The sequence below is a fragment of the Peromyscus eremicus genome, chromosome 9, assembly GCF_949786415.1.
Source record: "Peromyscus eremicus chromosome 9, PerEre_H2_v1, whole genome shotgun sequence".
NCBI classification, from domain to species: domain Eukaryota; kingdom Metazoa; phylum Chordata; class Mammalia; order Rodentia; family Cricetidae; genus Peromyscus; species Peromyscus eremicus.
In genome coordinates this window covers 5916046-5941305 of record NC_081425.1, presented here as the reverse complement: position 1 = coordinate 5941305, position 25260 = coordinate 5916046, and the positions used below count along the sequence as shown (strand labels likewise).

Genomic DNA, 25260 nt, shown 5'->3' with positions numbered 1-25260 from the left:
ATCACCATCAGTTCCAAATAACTCCACTGTCAGCTTTGAAGGAGTTTTAGCTTCACACGTAACTATTTATCACTCAAATAAAACTAACTGAGATGTTTTGGGTTTGGAAAAAAATGGGTTTGGAGAGACGATGGCTCAGGGGTCCATAGGCCCTGCTGTTCCTCCAGATAACAGGTTCAGTTCCTAGTACCCACAACACAAAGCTCACACACACCTGGAACTCCAGTTCTGGGGGATCTGATGCCCTCTTCTGGCCTCCGTAGGCATCTGAACACACAAACACACATACACACACACACACACACACACACACACACAAAGTTTAAAAAAATTTAAAAAGCTAAATACTTATAATTCCCTTAAAAGAAGAAATCATAGTTTCCCAGGCATAAAGCTACATAGTTTCATTCACAATAACAGGTGGGTGGTCTCATTCAAGTACGTGATATTTAATGGATATTTACAAAATAGTGTAATTTTTAAATGTACTCATTTCATTTTCTAAAACTATATAATTACATATTATATACAAATTATATGTAATATAGTTAAACCAGATATATTTAAAATCTGTAATTTTAAAATTACACTAAACATCTGTTGGCTCTCCTTCCTTTGGCACATTATAGGAAATCTCACACAGGAGGCTTGTCTGTCCTTCAAATCACCCTGTGAAAAGCACAGTGATTAGGACAGCCGTTCTCCGTCGTCCAAGACGAATGGACTGAGTTTTGTCCCTTCAGACCCACATGTTGGGGTTCTCACCCCTGCTGTCTTAGAACGGAATTCCAGTTGGAGGTAAAGAGATAATTAAGTCAAAGGGAGGTCCTTAAGAGTGGACCCATGGGGCTATGGAGATGGCTTAGTCAGTCAGATGCTTGCACACAGCATGAGGACCTGAGTTCAATCCCCGGCAGCTACATAAAAACCCAGGTAGGCTGGCATGTGCTTATAATCACAGTGCCGGGGAGGTGGAGACGAGAACATTCCTTGAGCTCGACAGACAGCCAGCTAGTCTTGCCAAAGCAGTGAGCTCTGGGTTGAGTAAGAGACCTTGTCTTAAAAAAAGAAAAAAAAAAAGAAAAAAAGATACCCAACATCGACCTCTGTCCTTTATACATGTGCACGCGCACACACACATACAATTTAAAGAGTGGTCCATGATCTATGTGAACAGTCCTTATAAAAACTGGAAACCAGGACTGAAATGAACTCACCGGGGTAAGATGATATGAAGATAGACAGGGAGAGGAGAACCAGCCCAGAGACACAGAACACATCTTCCCTTGTAGCTAAGGAAAGGACCTGGCCAACACCTTGAGTTTGTTCATCCAGCTTACAGAAGACTGACACAAACAATTTCTGTTGTTTCAGGTACTCAGCTTACAGTATTTTATTAAAGCAGCTGCAGAAAGCCCACACACTCAGGATCCTCAACTGGCTCTTCCCCTTCTGTTTGAAGATGGGCGGGTCTCTAGCAGCCCTCAGATGCACCCCATAATCCTCACTCACAACACCAGCTCAGACGTCTGGTGCCTGGTGCCCCTGGGTGGGGACCACTGTCCCGAATCAACCTGAATGGGGTTTTCAGAGGTCGAAGCTCACCTGTGGGCCTTGGGGAGACATCTGAGTCGTCCATGTCACTTCCCCCTGTCCAGTCTGGGTCACTTTTGACAGAGCTCTTTGTGAAGTTACCCATGATGTGTTTAGACGGCTGTAGGGTAAATAAGTCTGGGGATACGTATGCCTGGATGAAGTCCTCTTCATCAAGATCCTCCTCTGAGCTGAAGGGAGGCGTCCTGTGTAAGTCAGAACCAAAACAGGGCTGTAGGGGGACATCAGAACCAAAATGGGGGCACGGGGTAGAATGAGAATGGGGCTGTAAGGTGCCGTCAGAACCAGAACGGGGTGTATGGTTGCTGTCAGAAAAAAACAGGGGTAAAGGGGTGTTCTCCATTTCAGAATTTACTAACCAGGTATGTCTTTTTTTTTCTTTTTAAAAATCAGTTCTTCTAATTAGCACACAATTGGCTTTATTCTGAATTTTCATACATACTTTGTTTTCGTTGCTTTCTCCCCTCCTCTCCTTCCCCCTCCTCCTCTCCCTCCCCCTCCTCCTCTCCCTCCCCCTCCTCCTCTCCCTCCCCCTCCTCCTCTCCCTCCCCATCCTCCTCTCCCTCCCCCTCCTCCTTCCCTCCCCCTCCTCCTCTCCCTCCTCCTCCTCCTCTCCCTCCCCCTCCTCCTCTCCCTCCCCCTCCTCCTCTCCCTCCCCCCTCCCCACACTGGACTTCTGCTTTCTTGTCACATACATCCTGTTCCCCTCTTTTTATTTCTCTATTTTCCTTAATCCTCTTTCCCCATTCATGGACCCCTCTAGTTTTATGACTAAAGTATCACCCCCACATACATACATAAAAATTAAAACCTAGGCTCTACATATGAGAGAAAACATTTAATATTTGTCTTTCTGAGTATGGAATATTTTGCTTCAAAGTAATTTCTAGTTCTACACATTTTCCTGAATAAAATGACAATTTGTACACGTATCACATTTCCTTCTCCAGTCATCTCTTGATGGACATTTCTTAGCTATACTGAATAGTGAAGAAAGAAACACGTATATGTGGATATCTCTCTGTGGTGAGACTTAGAGTCCTTTGGGAGCATGCCCAGAAGTGGGACAGCTGGGTTCTATGGAAGTCCTATTTTTAGTTTCTTGAGAATCCTCCATATTGACTTCATGTGTTTGCCTTATAAGGTGATACAGGTAATTCCCAGAAGTATAACAAAGGTCACTCCCCTGTACCCACAGACAAGGACGCAGTGAAGCCAGAGCCATGCACAAAACTGAGGGGTCCTAAAGACTCAGATCTGCCAATCATGACACAGTTACAGAAACAGACTAAAGTTCCCCCTAAACCCGGGTGTGTACTGTCTCAGTATTCTTAGCTCTTAAAACGCTTCTCAGCGAATGAAAAACATATCTACACTCAAACTGCTCTATCTTTTAAAATCCTGTTACTTCTGACTCATGGATTGCCACCCCAAGTTTGGGACAGCATTGTCCATTTGAAAAACACCTTTAGAAAGCCTGAATTCCATATACATGGGCCTGTGCACACTTGTTCAGTCACACATGAAACAGCTCTTCTCATGAGGTTTGCTCACGAGAAGAGGAAACATTATTTGTCTCAGAAACACGATGGTGTTGTTATCTCCAGACTCAGGCAACGACAACAACATTCAACCGAGAGAAAATGAGTATCATTTAGAACAAATAACAAAAATAGACAGGTAATTTACTGAGTGCCCACAAGTGCTAAAACTCTTTTGTATGTTCTCATTTAATTTGTAAAATGACCCAAAGCCTTTGGTACCCCACGCCTTTAATCCCAGTACTTAGGAGGCAGGGGCAGGAGCATCTCTGTGACGTCAAGGCCAGTGTAGCCAGAACGTGTTCCAGGCCAACCAGAGCTATACAGTAAGACCTCATCTGAAAAACAGACCATCATCAAAAACAGTATTCTGTGAACAAGAAAGCATCACATTTACAGAAAAAAAATTTTTTAATTAGGCTCAGAAGAAGCATGTGATGAATGTAAGCTGATGCATGAGCAAAGATTCTAATCTCCTGAGGGACCCCAGCAGAAGGCAGTCTAGAGTCTTCATCAGCCCTGACGAGGGGTCACAGCACCCAAACATCACCTGACACCTGTGTGATCATGGACCCAGCCACCGAAACACCATCCGTCCTGTTGAAATGTGCTTGTTAAAAATATCTCACTGGGAAGGCTGTATAAGAACCACTCAGGGGTGGTCCTTTTTCTTAATGGAGGCCATGTTGTGGTGAAATGCTACTGAGTGACGGGGTAACTGAAGAAGACATGTCACAAATAATAAGCCACAAAGGACTCAAAAAGTAATCCTGATGAATACCCACTGAGGCTTTACTTAATCACAGTGAGTCCCCACTTTACCACGAGAGGAATGCCCAGAAACTTTATATCCATTCCACTCACCCCCAGAACCTCTACAGTACTCACTTGGTAGATGAAAACTTTCTGAGAAAATGATTTTCTTTGGTATTTTTCTTAAATCTAAAAAAAAAAAATTAGAGGAAGATGAAAAAATATTTCTAAAGCACATAAGTAAATAACATAGTTGACGCAATGTCCGTGGAAAACACAGGAGTCTTGGTTGTCCCCAGAGACTACATGGAAGTTGTGAATATGATTCACTGCTCCTGACTCAGTGTTTGTAAGCCACCAGACCTGTAGTGTGGTGACATCTGGAGTCAAAGGGTCGGGTCCCCATGATGGGATTATTGCCTGTGGTGGTCTGAATGAAAATGGCTCCTATAAGCTCAAATGTTTGAGTGCATGGTCCCCACTGGGCCTATTTGGGAAGACTAGGAGGTGTGAGATGTGGCCTTCTTGGAGGAGGTATGTCATTGGAGACAGGCTTTGAGGTTTCAATGACCCATCTTTTTTCAGTTAGCTCTCTCTGCCTTGTGCTTGTGGACTGAGATGTAAGCTCTCGATTACAGCTCCATGGCTGCCCGGCTGCTTCCATGCTCCCACCATGATGGTCTTTGACTCTAACCCTCCGGAACCATGGGCCCCCAGGCTAAATGCTTTCTTTTATAAGTTGCTTTGGTCATAGTGCTTTGTCACAGCAACTGAAAAGCAGCTAAGACTTCCTTTAAAAGAGGAAGAGACCAGGGCTTGTTTGCTGTGTGAACTGTGACAAGAGAACTTGACCTTTGACACCTTGATTCTGAACTTCCAGCCTCCAAAATAAATTCCTGCTCTCTCAGTGACCCAGTCTGTTGCTGTGGGATGGTCTGTATGTCAAATGCTCTGATTGGTCAATAAATAAAACACTGATTGGCCAGTGGCCAAGCAGGAAGTATAGGTGGGACTAACAGAGAGGAGAATTGAGAGAACAGGAAGGTGGGAGGAGACACTGCCAGCCACCGCCATGACAAGCAGCATGTGAAGACACCGGTAAGCCACAAGCCACGTGGCAAGGTATAGATTTATGGAAATGGATAAATTTAAGCTATAAGAGCAGTTAGCAAGAGGCCTGTCATGGCCATACAGTTTGTAAATAATATAAGCATCTGTGTGTTTATATTATAAGTGGGCTATCGGACTGCCGGGGCTTGGTGGGAGCTGGAGAGAAATTCTCCAGCCACAGTCTGTGATGTATTGTTACAGCAACTTCAGTTGGCTAAGACAAACAATACTTTTTTTTTTTTTTAAGTTGAAATTACTCACTTTGGGACAGCCACCTTATCAGTAAACACAGTCCTCTGTCTGACCAATGGCCTGCTTTGCGGGGGAAGTTGGGTGGCTTTGGGTACTTCTTCAGCTGGGAAGGTGGTCATGGGAGGGATATTGTGCCTATCTGGAAGGGAAACATCATTCATGAGTCTCCATTGCCTCTGTGGTAAAGTGAAAAGTCAAAGTAAATGGCACAACGCTTTCCAGGGTGTCACCGAAAGGAACAAGCCTCCCAGGCTGGGATCCCGACTCAGGGCTTCTTCTTATTGTTTGTTTGTTCTTGGATTTTTTTTTTTTTTGAGACAGAATCTCTTGTAGCCCAGGTGGCCTTGAATATGTTATACAGCCAAGAAGGATTCTGAACTCCTGTTCCAACTGCCCTTACCTCCTGAGTGCTAGGATTATAGGTATATATCCACCCCAAAGTGTGAGTCAGGGCTTCTCAAAATAAAAGTATAACCCAAGGCCCAGCATTTCAAGTAAGACAGTAAGAAAGTTGCCAGGGCCCAAGTTTGCAAACATTTAAAATTATAAAAAGGCTGTTAAATTTAGCTCCCATTTGTAGCAATGAAATGCCAGGAGGTGGCAGTGGCTTACCCGAAGACAGCGACACTTTCTCCTCCATTTTACAGATGAGCTGATGTTCAAGGGATTCTCGAATTTGCTGAATGTCAGGCATTTGTTTTGCCAGATCATGTCTGGCTAATTGCATGGCTTTAAGTGAACTATTCAAGACTTCACATGGAATACCATGTATATCCTGAAGGAATAAGATGTTGTGTCACTCTGTTATCATTATCCTTGGATGGTTTTCATTTATAGACATATGTCAGCATTAACTCTGTTCTACTGGTCTACCAAGTGAGTTCCAGGACAGCCAGGGCTACACAGAGTAACCCTGTCTTGAAAAAACTAAAAACTAACTAACATGCTAACTAACTAATAAACATAGTAAAGTAACTGAAGGTCCAAAGCAGATCCAAATACACACAAACAGTTTCCACATAATAAAAGCATTATTTCAAATGAATGGGAAAGGTGGATCACAGAACCAGCGGTATTAGAACAACTGCTTCAAATGGAAATAAAGTTAAACTTTTCTAATTCTGAACACACACCCCAAAACCAGGAAACAAACAAAAATGTCTCCAAACACTAGGAGAAAAATCATAGATGAGGCTCTGATTAAAATTAAAATCCCCAAAACTCATAGAGACAGCAAACATGAAAATCTAGTCTCAGGAGCATCTGCATGGGAACCGTGGATACTGCATGGATGTTTCTCGGTTTCCACCGCCCCAGTGCAGCTAAAAACCCACACAGAGAGTCTAAGGAGTTGCACACAGAGAGTCTAAGGAGTTACACACAGAGAGACATGGAGCAACTGAGCCTTTCAGGGTGCGTGGGGACCAGAACACTTGAGAAAACACTCAGGAGCAGCTATGAGATAAACATGTCTGCCTCTTGACCCAGCAACGTCATTCCTGGATACACCTCCAGAAGAAAGACACCTGTCTTGATGTTCTAGGCTCACACCAAGGAACACGCACAAAACTCAGTAGCTAAAGAGCGCATGCGGAACCTTGCACATTTATCCATTTTCAGGAGAGATAAAACTGCACGGTATTCAGACAACTCGATGCCACAGTAGAGTAAATAAAGAACAAACTACTGGTGTGTGAGACAGACATGAACCCCACAGACTAGAGCATCATCAAAAGAGGCAAGATGCAGAACAGCACACAGCACATGACTCCACTTCTCTGAGGCCCAAGAACAAGGAAAATTCAGTCACAACACCCGTCACCTCTCGTTGGAGAGCAGCTGTGACAGGCAGGCACGAGGTCAAGGGGACCTTCTAGGGTACTAGAAATGTTCAGTGTTACCACCTGGATGCTGGTTACAATTCTCTCACACAAACCCATCCATATACCTATAAATACACACATATATAAACATACAAACATGGAGGTACACAATGTATCCATATGCTTACTCAAATATATGTGCATACATGTACATGTATGAAAATATAGTTGCTGTACATAAATACACAGCTATATCCATACATATGTCTACACACAAACACCTGTGACATGCAGCAATATACACATGTGCACATCTACATACACATACATACTGTACCCATCTATCACGCAGAAGCATGCATCTGGGTACAATGTACATTCATGCTTACATACATGTGTTCACATGTGTATATGTTTACATGCATTTGCATATAATACATACATACATTCATACATCTATAGCCATGTATTTACCAGCACACAAATAAATTCATCAAATTTATTTTGTTTGTTAGGATTCATAATCTTACTGTATTCTAATAAAGAATTTTAAAAGCACAAAAGGTTTACATGTAAGATGTGATACTAAGATAATTCAATTTGGCTTCAAAATGAAACCTAATTCAGCTGCCCATTTACTCAACATTTACGAAGTGCTGACTCTGTAATGAGCAGTGGTATGAGGTGAAGATCAGAATGTATTATTCTGAATGTATCAATGCACTATAACCACCCAGACAGACTCTGGCTCCCTCATTACTACCTATATAACCTAGTCAAGTCACCTACTCTCTATATAAAACAAGTAATAATGCATTTTAGCCCACATTTTATTCCCATTTATAAATAAGTTTGTATTTGTTAAGATCTTAGCAAATGCTACCCAGAGTTCTGCTAATCCAAGTTTAATAAGCATCCAATCTTTAAATTCGGAGACTTTCTTCTCCTCTCTCATAGGTCCTGACACAGGAAATGGGACATAACAAGGAAATGAGTCAACGTACTGCGTTAATCCCAAAGCTCCTCAGTTTCCTTCCCAGCTCCTTCTCCAAGTTCGTCCTCAGCCCCTTCGAGGAGGAGCTGCTCTTCAAAGTCTTCCTTAAATACGTCTTCTTATTTAATTTCTGTTCATTTTCTCGTCCTGAATTAAGGTTTTATGAAAAAGCAGATTTAAAGAGAATTATAGAAATACATTCGGAGTGGAAAACAGCAACACACAACTTTAAGACAAAGTAAACGTCTGTGAGAGTTTAAAGTTTGGAGATTTTATAAGCATATCTTAGCTTCTAAAACTGATTTAAGTCTGCCTCCGAACTTAGTGACTTCTAAGACTACTGACTGCTTACCCAAATTACAGTTAGTCAACTTAAGAAATAGATTATATATTTCTTTAATGTTTAATGTTTTATCAGTGGGAGTATTTCCCCAAAAGTTCATCTCTAAGCCTAGTTAGAGTTTATCTTACGAAGAGAAAAAGTCCAATTTATTTAAATTTTAAGTTTTAAGGAGATCAATTTAGTATATGCTAAATACACAGAAAACTTGGTGATTACTCTCCCCTTCAAAGTCTTTACCAAAACTGAAAAGAGGTTTACAAAGTCTTAGTAAGTGAAACAACTTATAATTTAAAACAAAACAGCCAAACAAAGAAATTAATCAAACAAAAAGCCCCAGGTCATATCTTTTCATTTTCTATCCCTTGCTCCTCCCTTCCTCATTGTGAGCTGGAGTGGAGTCCGGGAACGACAGCATCAGCTCCCCTAGTCTACCTGTACTGCCCACTTAAAAAAAGTCTAGTCCAAGAGGGCTTGGAACAGGATCCTAACAGCTAAGGTTTCACAGTGAGGGTCAGTCTGTCCAAGGAAGCTTAAGACCTGACTACAGAGACCTAACATCTGGCAGGTCAGAACCTTAGAGACCATCCAAAACCAGATCTGAAAAAAGTCTGGCAAATATACTATCATTCTGGGATCCCATGTCCAAGCAGGTTCATTTCATTCAAAAGGACTGGAAAAGTGCCGTAAGCCAGCAAGAAATGTGTTCCTTCTTTGAGGCTGGCTGCAAGGGACTGCCCCCACCCCCCAACTACTCTCCTGCCTCAGCAGATGGTACTTTCAGCAGTTACCGCCACCTGGATTTGTGGAAGATCTTAAACAAAATGCCTTTTGCTTAACACATTTTCCAGATAGCTGTCTGATCCCAATGCTAGATCATATCTTGTTAAATTAATGAAGGGTTTTTTTTTTTTTGTGGGGTTTTTCTTTGTTTTGAGGAAAGCTCAGGCTGGCCTCAAAGCCACAGTGATGAAATGCTAGGATTACAAGCCTGAGTCAAAATGTTCATCTATTAATTAAGTTGTGCTAAAAACAAAATTAGCTAAACTAGTTTGCATATTAAATAGGAAAAATCCTGCATAAAGATGTATTTTCAATACTTTGCTATTCTGTCTTGCTCAGCTGTAAATATCACAGTATATATGATTACATCATTAAAAGTCAGAGGTCATCTTAAATCTTATACTCTCAGCATTCATGAGGCTGAGTAACTGCTAATGCTTTAGAAAATTCTGCAACCACACACATACACACAGAGACAAAAAAACAAACCAATCAAAACAAAACAGAAATCCAAGCACTTAACCAAACAACAAATACACTCTCTCCTAAGCACTGGTAACAATCAAATCAAAACACATTCCACATCACCGGCTTTGCGCTGTCTAGTGGGCCAGGGTGGGGATCAGGAAAAAAAAAAAAAAGGCTCTGAGAGTCACATTGCTACCACTGAAACTAGTCGACAAAAAGTTAGGGGCAACTTGTAAAAAAAAACCATGAAAACAAACCTCATTAAAAAATGTATTTTTAGCCAGGCGGTGGTGGCGAACGCCTTTAATCTCAGCACTTAGGAGGCAGAGCCAGGTGGATCTTTGTGAGTTCAAGGCCAGCCTGGGCTACAGAGTGAGTTCCAGGAAAGGCGCAAAGCTACACAGAGAAACCCTGTCTCGAAAAAAAAAAAAAATGTATTTTTAAAAGTGCCAATGATGAACACAGCAACACCAGGACTTGAAAATATATATCAGGTAGATATTATGAACGAGACTGGTTTAGTCAATTTTCAATTTGTAGCTTTGTAAAAATAAGGAAAAATGATAAAAGTCCTATCAAACACAGGAGTTATAATTTTACACATTATGGTTGAAGAGATGGCTCAGTAGTTCCGAGCATGCATGGCTCTCCCAAAGGTTCTGAGTTCCCTTCCCAGCAACCATGTCAGGCAGCTTATCACCACTTGTGATGCTCCCTCGAAGGGAATCCAGTGCCCTCTTCTGGCCTCTGCAAGCACTGCACTCACATGCATACCCCCACTTACATACACACATAATTACAAATTTAAAAAAAAAGAACATTTTTTGAAGTTTACATATTGGAATACATATTTTTCACCTCTCTTCATGACAGAAATAGTTAATAATGGAACCCTTATATTTATTACCAAATAGTTTTCCATTTAAGAAATGATGCATGGGGGCTGGAGTGTTGGCTCAGCAGTTAAGAGCATTGACGGCTCTTCCAGAGGACCCAAGTTCAATTTCCAGCACCCACGTGGTAGCTCACAACTATCTGTAACTCCAGTTCCAGGGGATCTGACAGCCTCACACAGACATACATGCAGGCAAAACACCAATGCACATAAAATAAAAAATAAATTTTAAAAAAATTTATAAGAAAAAAGAAGTGATACATGGTGAAGCATTATTATTGATAAGGAAAAATCATAAGAAACTGATCAAAGCAAGTTTTCAGAATGTATGCCTGACATTAGAAAAGACTCCTTATGAAGCTGAGTGTTCCCAGCACTCGGGAGGTAGAGGCGGGCGGATCTCTGTGAGTTCGAGGCCAGCCTGGTCTAGAGATAAAGGACAGCCAGGGCTACACAGAGAAACCTTGTCTTGAAAAACACAAAAACCAAACCCACCCCCTCCCCGAGCATTATGGCACACAGTCACAGTCACTGCACTCAGGAGGGAAGGGCAAGGAGACCCAGACTTGAAGCCCAGCTGGACTATGTGAAATCCTGCCTCAAATGCACATTTTTAAAAAGAAAAGACAATTACACAATTTTTCATAAACTTCAGAAATATGTAAAAGCAATTTTTAGAAATGCCAAATGAAATATGTTAGCAATAATGATTTACCAGCTCCACTGTAACAGCTCCCACATCCTCCTACGGAGTCCTATTTTTCTCTAACTATTTCATACCCAGTGCTTAGATCCTGGTTTCTTTTTGACATTGAGAGTAATCTGGGGCCTGGGGCTATGGCTCCCAGGCAGAACCCTTGCTGAGCATGTGCAAGGCCCTGAGTTTGATCCCCAGCACTGGAAAACACAGTAATTTGGAAATGGACACTTTACTCATTTCATTTCAGCTAACACTGTGAGAAACCACTGCGACACAAATAGTTCCACATCATCTGGTATAAAACATACTGTGTTGCTGTTTCATCTGGTCAGCATATCTGTACTGAAATAAAGAACTTTTGTTTTTAAGTTTCCCGACATAGAAAATTTCTTATTAATTTCCCTGCAAAAAAAACAAAAAAACAAAAACCCCACAATAAAGCAGGATATAGGAACGTTAGGGGGACAAGATAACAAAAGCTGATATCCTATCAGTGGAAACGGCATTCAAATCTAGACGCCTTTCTTGTTTTCGATACAGCATGGTACACAGCACGGACTTGGACCCTCAGCTCCAGATTTGAGCAAATGAGGAATGCTGGTGCTTAGTTACCTTTTTCTTCCTCTGAAGAAAGTTCTTCTATCGGCTCCAGGACGTGTGAAGAGAACGTCTGCTCTGTTCCTGAGGACAGAGAGGAATAATGTGAATGTTTGCTTCCTCTCAAATAGTTTACAGACATACATATGTATATACAGAACACTGTGTGTGTGTGTGTGTGTGTGTGTATACACACATACAGTATATATATATATACACACACACACACATATCCACAGACATATTCCGCCAAAATAGCAAAGATCTACTGGGATAATATTGAGGGAGACACTTTTGATTTTATTATTTTATTCATATATTCTTTTTTTTTTTAAAGTAGGGTCTTATGTAGCTGAGGCTAGCCTTGAACTCTCTATGTAGCAAACAATGACCTTGAACCTTGATCTTGATTCCACCTCCTAAATGACTGAATTATAAGGATCGAGCTACCACATGCCTGGCTGAGGCAACTACAGTTGGTCACTTTTCCAGGAACTCTTCAATTTCTAGGTATTTTCTATTAACTTCAAATATCATTTTAAAACTATATATTTTAAGTACTTAAATGAAAACTTCTCATTCATTAATCTCTTGCCTGATACTCGGGGTATAACATCAAAAAGCCTTTCCAATGAACCATCTATCTAAAATAGAATACCAGAAATAAATAGAGTACCCTTAAATAAAACAGAAGCCAGACCTTCCAGGGGGATGTATTGGGCCTGGATAACTCACACCCATGCCTGGCCGCCTGTCAATCCTCTGAACTGTTGGCTAGCAGTGCGCCAAGATGAAGAACTAGCAAAGCATGAGCGGGAGACAGAGGCGGGTAAGCAACAATAAGGAGACCCATTCTTAAAGACATCCACATCCCCAGACTCCTGTTCTACCCTGGAGAGCCCCAGGTGAGGCTACAGGCTAGAGAAGAGCCCCGCCCATTGCTGGGTGAGGTGAAGAGAGCTGCAGTTTACCCCAGAACTCAGATGGAGACTGGGAAATGACATCTCTGGTTGACTTTTAGCCAGGACATGCTATCCACCTGCACCAAGAAATCTGCCAGGAGCTCAATCAAACCAAGCCCCGTCCTGGGAAAGAAGGAAAACTCTTTCATGGGGAAGGTGCAGTGGTAGCATTCAGGATGTAGGCATGGCAACACCCAAACATCAACGCTGGCTGACATGATGCATGGCTCAAACACCTGCAGCTCAGAGATGACAAAGAGCACTTCTCCACTTCACATTTTCACCTTGAGGGGGAAGCCATTTCTTTCTATCTTAGCCTCCACAATGGTGTTGTGTAACAGTTTCCTCCAAGATTGAAACATTCTATCCTGCAGGAATCTCCTTAAGCAGGAAGGTAAACAATTAAAATAGCTCCAGAAAATCCCTGAAGCTGAGCAAACTCACTAGACCCCTCCCCGCCAGAGTAAACAATAAAAGCTGAGTCCCTCTCAGACAGAGTTAAGTTGCAAAGAAGATTCTCAGCCAAGTCACAAAGACTCAGAGCAGACCAGCTGCCTGGGAGAAGCAGCTTCCTGGAAGAGGTTGAGAACAGTCACTTGGAAAGGACGGTCTCTAGCCTCATGAGCTGCCTACAGGCTGTGCAGTGTCCTCCAGGGTCCCAGTACGCCGTCACCCATGCTGGGGCGGCCTTGGTGATGCAGCTCTCTCGGCCCTTTCTGCTCCTGGACGTGACCCTTCCCCCATATTCTTGTGACCCCAATAAAACCCACTGGTTCACCAAGCAGGAGTTTTGAGTTTGGTGGTGTCGGTACTTTGATCTGTTGTGGGCTCCCTACAGAGAGTGAGCAGACATGTATGTTGTATCTCTCCCCAGGAAAAGTTTGTCTCACCACAAACAGGGAGTGGGCCACCAGTTACTGAGTGTCTGCCGGGCAGCCAGGCAAGGATCTGAGTTGTTACACACCTAACACTTGGGAAGTCTGGCTTTTATTAATGGGTATTTCCAGGACACTAATTTGAATGGAAGTGTGGCTGCGTGAACAAATGAACTTATATATGTATATATACTATGTATATATACTATGTATATATACATATATATGGGAAAAATATAAGAATCAACTCTTGTTGCTTTGCCAGAAAGCCAGTCAATCTACTGCCTATCATCTTTTTTTTTTTCCTTTTTGGGTTTTTCAAGACAGGGTTTTTCTGTGTAGCCCTAGCTGTCTTGGAGCTCGCTTTATAGACTAGGCTGGCCTTGAACTCACAGAGATCTGCCTGCCTCCTGAGTGCTGGGATTAAAGGTGTGCCACCACCACCACCCAGCTTTAAACGATATTCAAATAAACTTTGGAACACAGTCTATTTCTAGGTAGGGTACAGGAGGTTACAACTTTAAATTTGAAATGGGCCCACAGCTTCTTGGAGGGGAATTTAAGTTCATCAGGTACCACAAAAATTTTTCAAAATTGTGATTCAGCATTGATATTTTAAGATTATTTCTAGCTTGAAATACAGAAATGAAAGACCTAAGGATGACAACTAATTTCATGGTTAAAAAAATAAGTTTTTTCCCATTTTGTTTTTCTGTATATAGGGGTTTGACTGACATGTATGTCTGTGTACTCTGTGTGCAGTGACCATAGAAGCCAGAAGAGGGCACCAGATCCCCAGGAAAGGAGTTGTGCATTGCCCACGTGGGCGCAGGGAATTGAGCCTGGGTCCTCTGGAACAATAGCTAGTGCTGTTAATATCTCAGCCATCTCTCCAGTCCAATTTAAGTTTTTAAAAAGTCACACAGTAGCCAGGTGAGTCTTCTAGCCAAGGGGCCACCCCCCTGGGGAGGCAGGCTCACCTTAAACCATGCTAATGCAATAGATGGGATGACTGACTCCTTCTACTGAGGTCTAACTCAGGATCATTGAGTCAGCAGCTGCTAATGGGCACTCCTTCCTTATTGCAGTTTCCTACTCCAAAACAGGGCAGAAAAAGTTTGAAGAAAAGACTGTTTTAAAAGAACAAATTAAACATGAGCCTTTTCTATCAAATGCTAAAAAACTTGAGCATAGGACAAGGAATTTAAATCTCTTTATCTCCCCTGCCTTGCAGGAATTTTATATGCAAATATTTTACCCCCTCCTCCCATTGATAAAACTTTATTTACACAAAGATTCTGCTGCATTCTGGGATTGAAGTGGCTGACTGATTCTCTCTTCATTACCTGTACACCCTTTCTTTTAAGACTAACCAATCAAATAAGACTATGAGGTGCGACCCCAGCCAATGGGTGAAAAGACAGGGTTGTCACCTGAGCTGAGTAAAAACCTAGTGCGCTTCCTGTCTCTGTGCTTGCTCTTCTGAATGCTGCCTCTAGATGGAGTCGAGTTTTGTCTTGCCTACGTCTAAATATACATACATCATACATGTAGATAATTTTCTTGTATTTTCAATACTAAGGCAAATTTATGCAAGTTGAATATGCATTTTATCTATTACTAGTCTAAAGGAGAAAAAGGTCCTGTGTGTTTTACTCCCATAAGTAATAAAATCCAGCAAGTAGGTTTCATATTGTGAGTCATACACTCATCACAAGTCAGCCATGGATTCAGGGATCGCTATTAAAGACCATCATGCACAGATGACAAGGTTTATGAAGACAAAGAGTCAAACTTAGTTCCAGCCGGGCGGTGGTGGTGCACGCCTTTAATCCCAGCACTCGGGAGGCAGAGCCAGGCGAATCTTTGTGAGTTCGAGGCCAGCCTGGTCTACAGAGCGAGATCCAGGAAAGGCGCAAAGCTACACAGAGAAACCCTGTCTCAAAAAAACCAAAAAAAAAAAAAAAAAAAAAAAAAACTTAGTTTCATCATGAACTGAAGCCTACTCTTCTGTTTGTTTGTAAGTAGAGTCTCCCTGTGTAGTCCTGGCTGGCCTATAACTCTCTCTGTAGACCAGGCTGGCCCACGACTTGCAGTGACCCTCCTGATTCTGCCCCACAAGTGCTGAGATTTCAGACCCATACCACCACACCCATGTCTACTTTTCTTTCAATGAAAAACAAAAACAAACAAACAAAAACACTGATTCATTGATTGATCGACTGGCTCACATGCGTGCGTGCGTGCACGCGTGTGTGTGCGCGTCAGTGTGGGTATGGGAGCACCATGGCATGCATATGAAGTCAGTGGAACATGAGTCTCAGTCCTTGTCTCCCACTGTGCTCACAGCTTTGTGTGCGGGGCTGCTGGCTTGGACTTCCCGGACTCTCATGTCTCTGCCTCCCGTTCACCTCAGTAGGACTGGGATTCCAGATGTGGGTTCTGGGGATCCAAACTCTAATCCCCACACTTGTGTGGCAAGTGCTATATCTACTGAGCCGTATTGGCTACTACTCAGCCAACGTCTGTTCTTTTAAGGGTCAAAACCCAAAGTGGAAGGAGGTAATCATTAGATTCTAAACCATCTGTAGACAGGACAGGAATGAAGCAGTCCCCCTGCCTTAATTCTTTGTAACACACAGCAGCTGTGTTTTGTTAGCTATCACATACGCATGTTTCCTGTAACATACAGGCAAACACGTAACGAGCGGGGATAGACACTGAAAGAACCCCAATTCCACAGACGAGAAATACAGCTGCAAATGGTCATCCATCCACCCGAACAGATGTCCTGTTCGCACCCGCTGTCCTGTCTGAGGAACCGGTTCTGGCAGAGATTTCATCCCTAACGCCTTGTGCAGGTTATTGCCTTTGGTTTCTCTTTTTTCTACATCTTCCTGACCGATCGTTGAGACCATTTGTTTAAAAGAGGTGACTAGCCACCACACTGAAAGTTATAAAAACAAACAGAAATGCCCTGGGGCATGTGCTGGTTGGCTGGCCTTCCTCGGGACCTATCCCTCCGCCAAGATCATAAATAAATGAAGTACCAAAGTTAAAAGTGCTGTGGGTAGGCCCAACAACACACTCACACACTGCACGCTTTATGGCGTTGGCAGCATGTTTGGTTTTCAGTCATGTAATCTGTGAAGACACAGGTTTTATTAACTGCTTTGTAGTTACTAAAGTGTTTCCTGTTTTATATAATCGAACCCTGCTAGCAATCTGGGTTAATGAATTATCTAACTCGGGGTGAAAACTGCACCCCAAACATCAAGGCTGTTGTTGAAACCTACCATGGACCATGGTCAGGCTGGGTGGGCCATCCAGAGTCTGTGTGGCTGAGGCGCTCACTGAAACAGAACAAAAGGACAAGCTCACTGGCCTCGCCGTGACGGCCTAGGCATCTGACCACACACCCTCCAAAAAGATACAGACAGCCCACAGGAAGCACATGCCTCAGACAACAGGTGCTAGCCAGCTGGCTTAATTTGAGTTTTTAAAATATTTTTTTAATTATTTAAATTATTATTTTGAGGTGCCCAGAGCCTGTGCATGCTGCCGAAGCATTCTACACCAAGTCTTCGAAAATAACTTTACCGAGAAATAATTACTTTGTGTGTGTGTGTGTGTGTGTGTGTGTGAGAGAGAGAGAGAGAGAGAGAGAGAGAGAGAGAGAGAGAGAGAGAGAGACTCGTTTTTAGGATATTCACAGAACTATGTGACCACAATCACTAGCTAATCTTAGCGCTTTATGAATCTTCCTTAAATGCTGATATCCGTTAGCTATTGTGGCTCCTTTCCTACCCGCTCTTCAGCCTCTAGAACTGCCATCTGTGTGTCTGTGACTTGACTGAGTATTTCACACACACAGAACTATACACTGTGTTCTGGCTCTTCCAGTCAGCGTGTTTTCACTGTGTAATATGTCACAATTAGCATTATTTTTATGCACTGTGTAATATGTCACAATTAGCATTATTTTTATGCACTGTGTAATATGTCACAGTTAGCATTATTTTTATGGTCCAGTGTATAACTAGACCCCAACTGTCTATTACTTAATGGACATTTATATTGTTTCCATTTAGGAAGAATGAGTTCTGAAAAATATCCCAAGCATGAGGCTAGATGTGAAGGAATTATTAATTCAGGCACAACTTGAGACAGAGGGAACCTGACTCAGTCAATACTAAATGCTATTTTTAATTTCCCTAGAAAGGTAAATCCTTCAGCCTCCTTTCCAAGATTTCACAATTCCTATCTGAGAGTCCTTGGAGTATCTAATTACTCAGGATTTTTTCTCCCCATTAAACAACTTACCTATTAGTTTACTATTTCTTTCTCTAGTTCATCTTTAGTCCTAACTCTACCTTAAAAATATTGGTCATAACCTTGTTACCACTGTACGCTTACTTTTTTTTTTAACAAAAAATACTGGCAAAAGCATTCCACTCATAACTGTCCTTAAATTACTACAAAAGTAGAAAATAGGACTTCTGGACTCTTTGCAACTTGTGTAGTCTAGATCAAGTTTTTGCCAACTACAGTCTGTGAGAAATATGGAGCCTGCTGATGTTTCTGTAAATAAAGTTTTATTGAAACATGGCCAAGTTCATTGTTTTATTGTCTACAGCTAGTATTGTAATGTTATACAACTATATAGTTTTAGAAGAGCATCTTGCCACGTAACTTCAAGTAGTTACTCTCTCAATATACTCTTTACAGGAAAAAAACACCGAACAAACAAAAACAAAAACTAATCTAGATGTTATTCCAGCTTTAAAGCCAAAAGATGCTGCTGTGTTAGAACTGATCCTCTCCCAGTGCACCTCGGAAGCCACAGAACACTCTCCTCCATGATGGAAGGCACTACCGGGACTGAAATGAAGAAGGTCTAACCTCATCACACCAGACTCTTCCTGAGCTCCACACCAGGCTCTTCCTGGGCTCCACACCAGGCTCTTCCTGAGCTCCACACCAGGCTCTTCCTGAGCTCCACACCAGGATCTTCCTGAGCTCCACACCAGGCTCTTCCTGAGCTCCACACCAGGATCTTCCTGAGCTCCACACCAGGCTCTTCCTGGGCTCCACACCAGGCTCTTCCTGGGCTCCACACCAGGATCTTGCTGAGCTCCACACCAGGATCTTCCTAAGCTTCACACCAGACTCTTCCTGAGCTCCACACCAGACTCTTCCTGAGCTCCACACCAGGCTCTTCCTGAGCTCCACACCAGGCTCTTCTTGAGCTCCACACCAGGATCTTCCTGGGCTCCACACCAGGCTCTTCCTGGGCTCCACACCAGACTCTTCCTGAGCTCCACACCAGGATCTTCCTGAGCTCCACACCAGACTCTTTCTGAGCTCCACACCAGGATCTTCCTGAGCTCCACACCAGACTCTTTCTGAGCTCCACACCAGGATCTTCCTGAGCTCCACACCAGGATCTTCCTGAGCTCCACACCAGGATCTTCCTGGGCTCCACACCAGGATCTTGCTGAGAAGAGCTACACACTTCACTCCCAGATGGCAGCAGGAAAGTCAGTCCATCCCAGATGACTGACCTCAGTCTGCATCGCTAAGAAGCACACCGGTAGTCCACAGGTTTGACCACATCCACCATATGCACTGGGCACTAGAAAGCCTCCATCTTGCCAGGAATGGATCAGATTTATTGATCATGTCACTCCAATGCTGACCTTTCCATTATTATTTGGATCTTTCTATCTGAAACTTGAGGGTATGTTCTCGAAGAGAACTTCCCTGTCATCCCTAGAACCTGAGGCTTTTAGATCTTTCTCCAAGCCAGAGGAGGGGTTGGGGATTGGGGATGAGTAAACCACCCTTAAGGGACCCCTACATATGGGCTATGGACTCGCCTCCACCTCCCCTAACCCCAGTGACATCAGTACTTTTTCTTACCATATGTACCACAGGGACAATTTACACATTCTTCTTTATGTTAATTTGCACAAACAACCATACAAACATTATGTACATTTTAAAACATAAAAATATTTGAAAAACTGAAGAATGAATTCTTTAATATATCAAAATCTTAATAACTGATTTCTCATATCCCATTAGATCTACCTACCCCAGACCATCTGGACAGTCCACTTGGAGAAAATCACTCCCAACACAGCTTGCTGTTGTTTTTTTCTTTTCTTTACTGTTTCTCTATTTGGCGATATTTCCTTTGTTAGTTTTCTTTTAATGTTCCCCGCTTCCCTGAAGTGTGTTTTTTATTTCCCGAGTCCGGGTCCTCCTCTTAGCAATGAGCACGGCTGCCCCTCCCCCGCCCCCCCTCCACTTCTAATCTCTCTGGCTTTAAGAGGCAACTGAGGCTTCACAAGAAGCCCCTCCTGCAAAGACTGCGATGGAAACTATCGAGAGAGTTCCCAGACACACAACTAACAACGTGCTTCGTCACTCCACAGTCCTGGTGCCAGCCCGGTGAGTAAGTGTCAGCACCGTGCCATCTCAGGCCTGAGCCCACTAGTGCTCCAAAGCCCTGTGTATACAGCGCACCTGACTGTCCCTCACAAGTATCACCTGCTCTCCGACTTCCTCTACCCAGAGTTCTTTTCTTCTCCTTTCAGAAATAAAACATATTTAAATTATTTGAAAAAAAAGTATGAGACAATCACATCTTTGAGTGTGCACACACACACACGTGTGTGTGTGTGTGTGTGTGTGTGTGTGTGTGTGTGTGTGTGTGTGTAAGGTGAGGATCAATGTCAGGTGTCTTCCTCAATTGATCTCCGTTTTATTATTACCAGATTTATTTTATTTATTTATGTCTGTATGTATTTGTGTCTGGGAATAGGTGTGACAAGGGTACGCATACTTGTGTATGCAGGGGCCAGATGAGGACAATTGATCTCTCAGAGCTCAAATAACAGGTGTTTACAGAATGCCTGGCTTCTTACGTGAGTGTCTGGATCTGAATTCCAGTCCTCATAACTGCTCTTAACCTCTGAGCTAGCTCTCTAGCTTATCTTTGGATTGTTTGTTTTTTGAGACAGGGTTTCTCTGTGTAGTCCTGCCTGTCCTGGAACTCACTCTGTAGACCAGGCTGGCCTCGAACTCAGATCTCCCTGCCTCTGTTTCCCGAGTGCTGGGATTAAAGGCGTGCACCACCACGCCAGCTGTCCTCTGTATCTTATAAGAAAGATTTCTGACTGAACCCAGAGCTTGCAGATTTGGCTAGACTGGCTACTTACAAGCCCCAGAGATTCCTGTCTCCACCTCCTAGTACGGGGATTATAGACATGTGCTACTGGGCCCAGCTTATACCTTGCTTGTCCCTGAGTGCTGGGGACCAAACTCAGGTCCCCACACAAAGATTTTTACTGCCTCAGCACTCTCCCCCATCCCCAGATTTGATCTTGCTGGTTTACAACTGCATCTTGACAAATCCAGGCCCCAGATCAGATACCCACACTAAAGCCCTCAGCATGGAGACTCAGTCATGTCAGCGGCCTTGGCCACTAACCACGCTCTTCCCAGGGTCCCTTGGGAAATCTCAAAATGTGAACTTGCGTGATGCCAAAATTTTTACTCATTCCTTTATAAGTCAAATTGCCAAATAATAACTAAGCAAAATCTACAAGACCTACAGCCTTGGATTACAGAGCTAAGTCAAAGCCAGAACCAAAATGGATCACATGTCATCACCAAATATATTGTTTCCAAGAAAAAAAGTCTCTAAAAAATTAAGTAAGTAAGAAAAAGTGAGCAAAAAGCTATTTTAGACCTTGAACCTACACAGATACGTACTGGGTGCAGCAGGGCCAGCTGATCTAGAGTCCAGCGCTTGCCAGGTTAGAGAATTCCCTGAAATCACAAAAACATAAGTTAAAAATGAAAACCGTAAGACAGAAGCAAGTTTTGGCAGCAAATCATCCTAAATTCTGCCACCAGTGAAACAACCAAAGAACCTGTGCAACACAGAGCGAGGGCTGAGGACTCTGTGGAGAATGCGACTCAAGTTCTTCTAAAGCTCATTTTTTCTTTTTTTTTGGAATGACGTCAACTGCCTATATTTAAATAAGCATTAATTTATATCTCTTCTCCCTTGAGCTCTCATTATTCTAAGAGGGAATCAGGAACTTAGCCCCTCTTCTTTGCCAAACATTTATGCCATAAAAAGATGGAAGGAAATCCAGCTTGTGTGTCCCATTACCAATCCAGCTAGTGTCCCTCAAGTAAGCAAAGTTCCTTAACAGTCTGAGCCACCCCGGCCAAGCTTGGGATCTCTGGGCAGAAGGTCTAGCTTTCAGCTTCACTTTCCCTTCTGATTCAGATCGTGACTGGTGGAGATGGCCAGGCCACTGCTGCAGTCGGTCCTAAGTACTGCCTCCATGCCTAGAATCAGGCTCTAACCCTCGACAGCTGCAGGGAGGGAATGCAGGAATCTCTACGGTGTTTTACAACTGTCTGATGTCAGTCCTAACAGCCAGCGCAAGGAGTGCCAGAGCTGTACTTCAAGTGAGTTCTTCCATTCCATCCTTGTGTCAAAGCGTTAGCTAAGTTACTACTGGATTCCCAGTGTTAGAGATGAAGAAACTGAATGCAGACTCACAAAGACATGCTGTGCCAGAGACGGGGGTTGAACTCAAACTCTTGCTAGGCCCTGTGTGTTTAACTCTGTCTTATGTGTACAAATAGAGAGATAAAGGGCAGGACTGGAAAGATGGTTCAGTGGTTAGGAGCATTTGCTGCTCTTGCAGGGGACCTGGGTTTAGTTCCCAGCACTCACATGGCGGATCACAACCATCTGTCACTCCAGTACTGTCCAGAGGATCTGATGCCCTCTTCTGGCCTCCACATTGGTCTTGCATGCTCATGGTACACATACATACATGCAGGCAAAAACACTCATACACATAACAATTTAAAAAATTTTAAAGAGGCAAATGACCACTAACTAGCACTGTGCACATAATTGCTGACTGAGTTATATATAAGATAGTAAATGGGAGTTTAGATTTTCTTAGTTCTTCGACTTTCTGGGTTATGGCAACAGATCTCTCAAATATTAAAATAACATGAGGACATATATCCCAAATAAAAATACCAAGTAGAATGGTGCTTTAGTAGACACAAATCAGCAGACCCAGATTTTCTGTACCCAATGCTGTCAAGCAAACCACTCTGCTCTATCACAGGGGTCCTGTGCACTTACCTTTCAGCTCACCAACACTGATGTACGGTTTACTGGTAAATTCTCTGATCTGTGAAAGAGAAAAGAGTCGGCTAGCCATTCGTATTCTAAACTAGAGACGGACAGATCGAACAAAGCCCATTACGGTCGTTGGTACATTAACTTTTTCACTGAATCACCCCACATGTGCTTCCTGACAGAGGAAGGAGTTGTAGAAACTTCCTGACAGAGGAAGGAGTTGTAGAAAGGTAACACTCACGGATCTGGCTATTTCTCCAAGTGATCATGGGCAAACGGCTCACCTACCTTCAAATGTACAGTCTGAGGCATCTCTGTGTCTAAAGTAGCTTTGGGGACAATTTATTTTAATGCATTTACTGTTGCAAGCAATCTCAGGGAGCAAAGAGTCGACTTCTATCATCTTCGACCTAAGATGCCGTAACCGAAACCACTGTGCTCAGATCAACTGTACGGCTCCTCCAGGCATACCTGCTGCCTCTGGCTGAGGATCAGCTCATTCTGCTCCTGCACCTTCTGGCCTAGCTCTTCTATCCGCCTCTTGTAGAAAACATTATTTGCACTTAGATCGTCCATCATCGAGGTTCGAAGCTGCTCGATATTCGACAGGAGCTGGAACAACAATTGGGAAGCGCGTTAGTCTGCAAGGTACATGCACAATCTCCTTTTTTGCAGATTTTATGTGCTTGTCTTGACTTCTCTGCTGGCTTTTTGCAGTCTCTCTGCATTGAATCATTCAGAAAATCTTCAGTCCATGCATGCCAAGGCCCTGGCTGTGCTAGACTTCATCCCTTCCCAGGAGTTTATGGTCTGAGACAAAAAAAGCTGATCAGGCGGGCAGTGAGTCAACTTAAGCATATTCTATCAAGTAACACACAGCTGCTTGGTGACTGAGGACAAGGGTCTTTCCTGGGGGTTTCACCTCCAGGATGAACTTTACATACAGCCCTGTGCCCTGCCCTCATATCCACACGTAACATGCCAGCTCAATTGGGCAGTCATGGGCCAGAGAGTTCATTTGATTCATTTTATACCCCAGCGATCAGCATAATCACTGGTCCATACATGTAGGAGCTTCAGGAACAGAGGGAGAAGGGAGGTGTGAATGGAGGGAAAGAGAGGTGAAATGCACACAGATTCATCTTTGGAGACTATGACGGTTAATCTCTCTCTCTTCTTTTTACTTGTATGTACATATGGTCTCAGTGTGTGTGTGTGTGTGTGTGTGTGCATGTGTGTGTGTGTGGGTGCACATGCACACGAGTACACACACGTGTGGAGGTCCAAGGTTAACACTGACATCCTCCTCCATCACTCCTTATCTTCTTCAGGCAGAACCTCTCAATCCAACCCCGAACTGGCTGATATGGCTAATCCTGATTGCCTTCTGAGGCTGAAATTATAGATGGGCTACCAAGTCCGCTAAGCATTTTCATAGGGTGTGGGAACCTGATCGCCTGTCCTCTTGATTGTGTGGCAAGCTTTTTAACTGCTGAGCCAACTCCTCAGCCCATGTGATGGTTAATCTTGTCAACTTAATGGAATTTAGAGTCACCGCAGAAATGAACTTCTAAGCTTGTCTGTGAAGGATTTTCTAAATGGAGTTCACTGAAGTGGGAAGACCCACCTTGAACGTGGCCATCATTCTATGGGATAGGTCCTGGACTGAATACGAAGGAGAAGGGGACCTGAGCAATGACATTCACTTCTTTGTTTCTTGACAGTACGCTCCTGCCTCCCTGATTTCCACTGGGGTGGACTGTATCCTTCAGCCGTGAACCAGTGGGCCCTTCCTTAAGCTGCTTCTGCCAAGCATTTCCTCACAGTCGTCCATAAACTAACACAGAAACTTGATGCCAGAGGAGATTATAGACTGGACCAAAAAAAAAATCGCTTCTGATAATCTAGGGAATGCCTGTTCAAGCAATCTCAGTGGTGGACAAAACAGAAGGATAGCGAAAAACAACACAAACCAGCTGGTAACTGATACTCAAGACACTGCATCTCACTCCCGATACGGAGAGGGGGTGGGCTGACCAAACTGGGCATTTCATCACGGTCGCCCACAAACTGACACAGAAACTTAATGCCAGGGGAGAGTTTCTCTCATGAGAGGGTATGAGTGTCCAGATGGGCATTTTCCATTATTTTTTTGAAAGATTTAATTTTAACTTGTGTATATGTGTGTGCATGTGTGGATATGTGCACATGAGTGTAGGTACCTAAGGAGGCTAGAAATGTCTGGAGGTGGGCACGGGCAGTTGTGTGCTGCCTGATATGGGAGCTGGGACCTGAACTTAAGTCCCCTGGAAGAGCAGTATGTACTTTTGGGCTTTTTTTGTTTTGTTTTGTTCTGTTTATTTATT

The 25260-nt window shown here is 43.2% G+C and overlaps 1 protein-coding gene across 4 annotated transcripts in view; it reads right to left on the bottom strand.

The window, feature by feature from the left end:
- Dzip1 (DAZ interacting zinc finger protein 1) overlaps nt 1-25260 on the bottom strand; it is a 52180-nt gene that overhangs the window by 5581 nt on the left and 21339 nt on the right. For 3 of the 4 annotated variants that reach the window (XM_059273202.1, XM_059273204.1, XM_059273205.1), the window contains 10 exons: nt 23366-23506; nt 22898-22946; nt 21490-21546; nt 17004-17060; nt 11886-11954; nt 8098-8234; nt 5883-6045; nt 5280-5409; nt 4044-4097; nt 1606-1799 (listed from right to left, as the gene is read on the bottom strand). In XM_059273202.1, coding sequence (XP_059129185.1) covers nt 1606-1799; nt 4044-4097; nt 5280-5409; nt 5883-6045; nt 8098-8234; nt 11886-11954; nt 17004-17060; nt 21490-21546; nt 22898-22946; nt 23366-23506 — 1051 coding nt within the window. The remainder of the gene's footprint in view (nt 1-1605; nt 1800-4043; nt 4098-5279; nt 5410-5882; nt 6046-8097; nt 8235-11885; nt 11955-17003; nt 17061-21489; nt 21547-22897; nt 22947-23365; nt 23507-25260) is intronic. The other variant, XM_059273203.1, reaches the window with a different exon arrangement.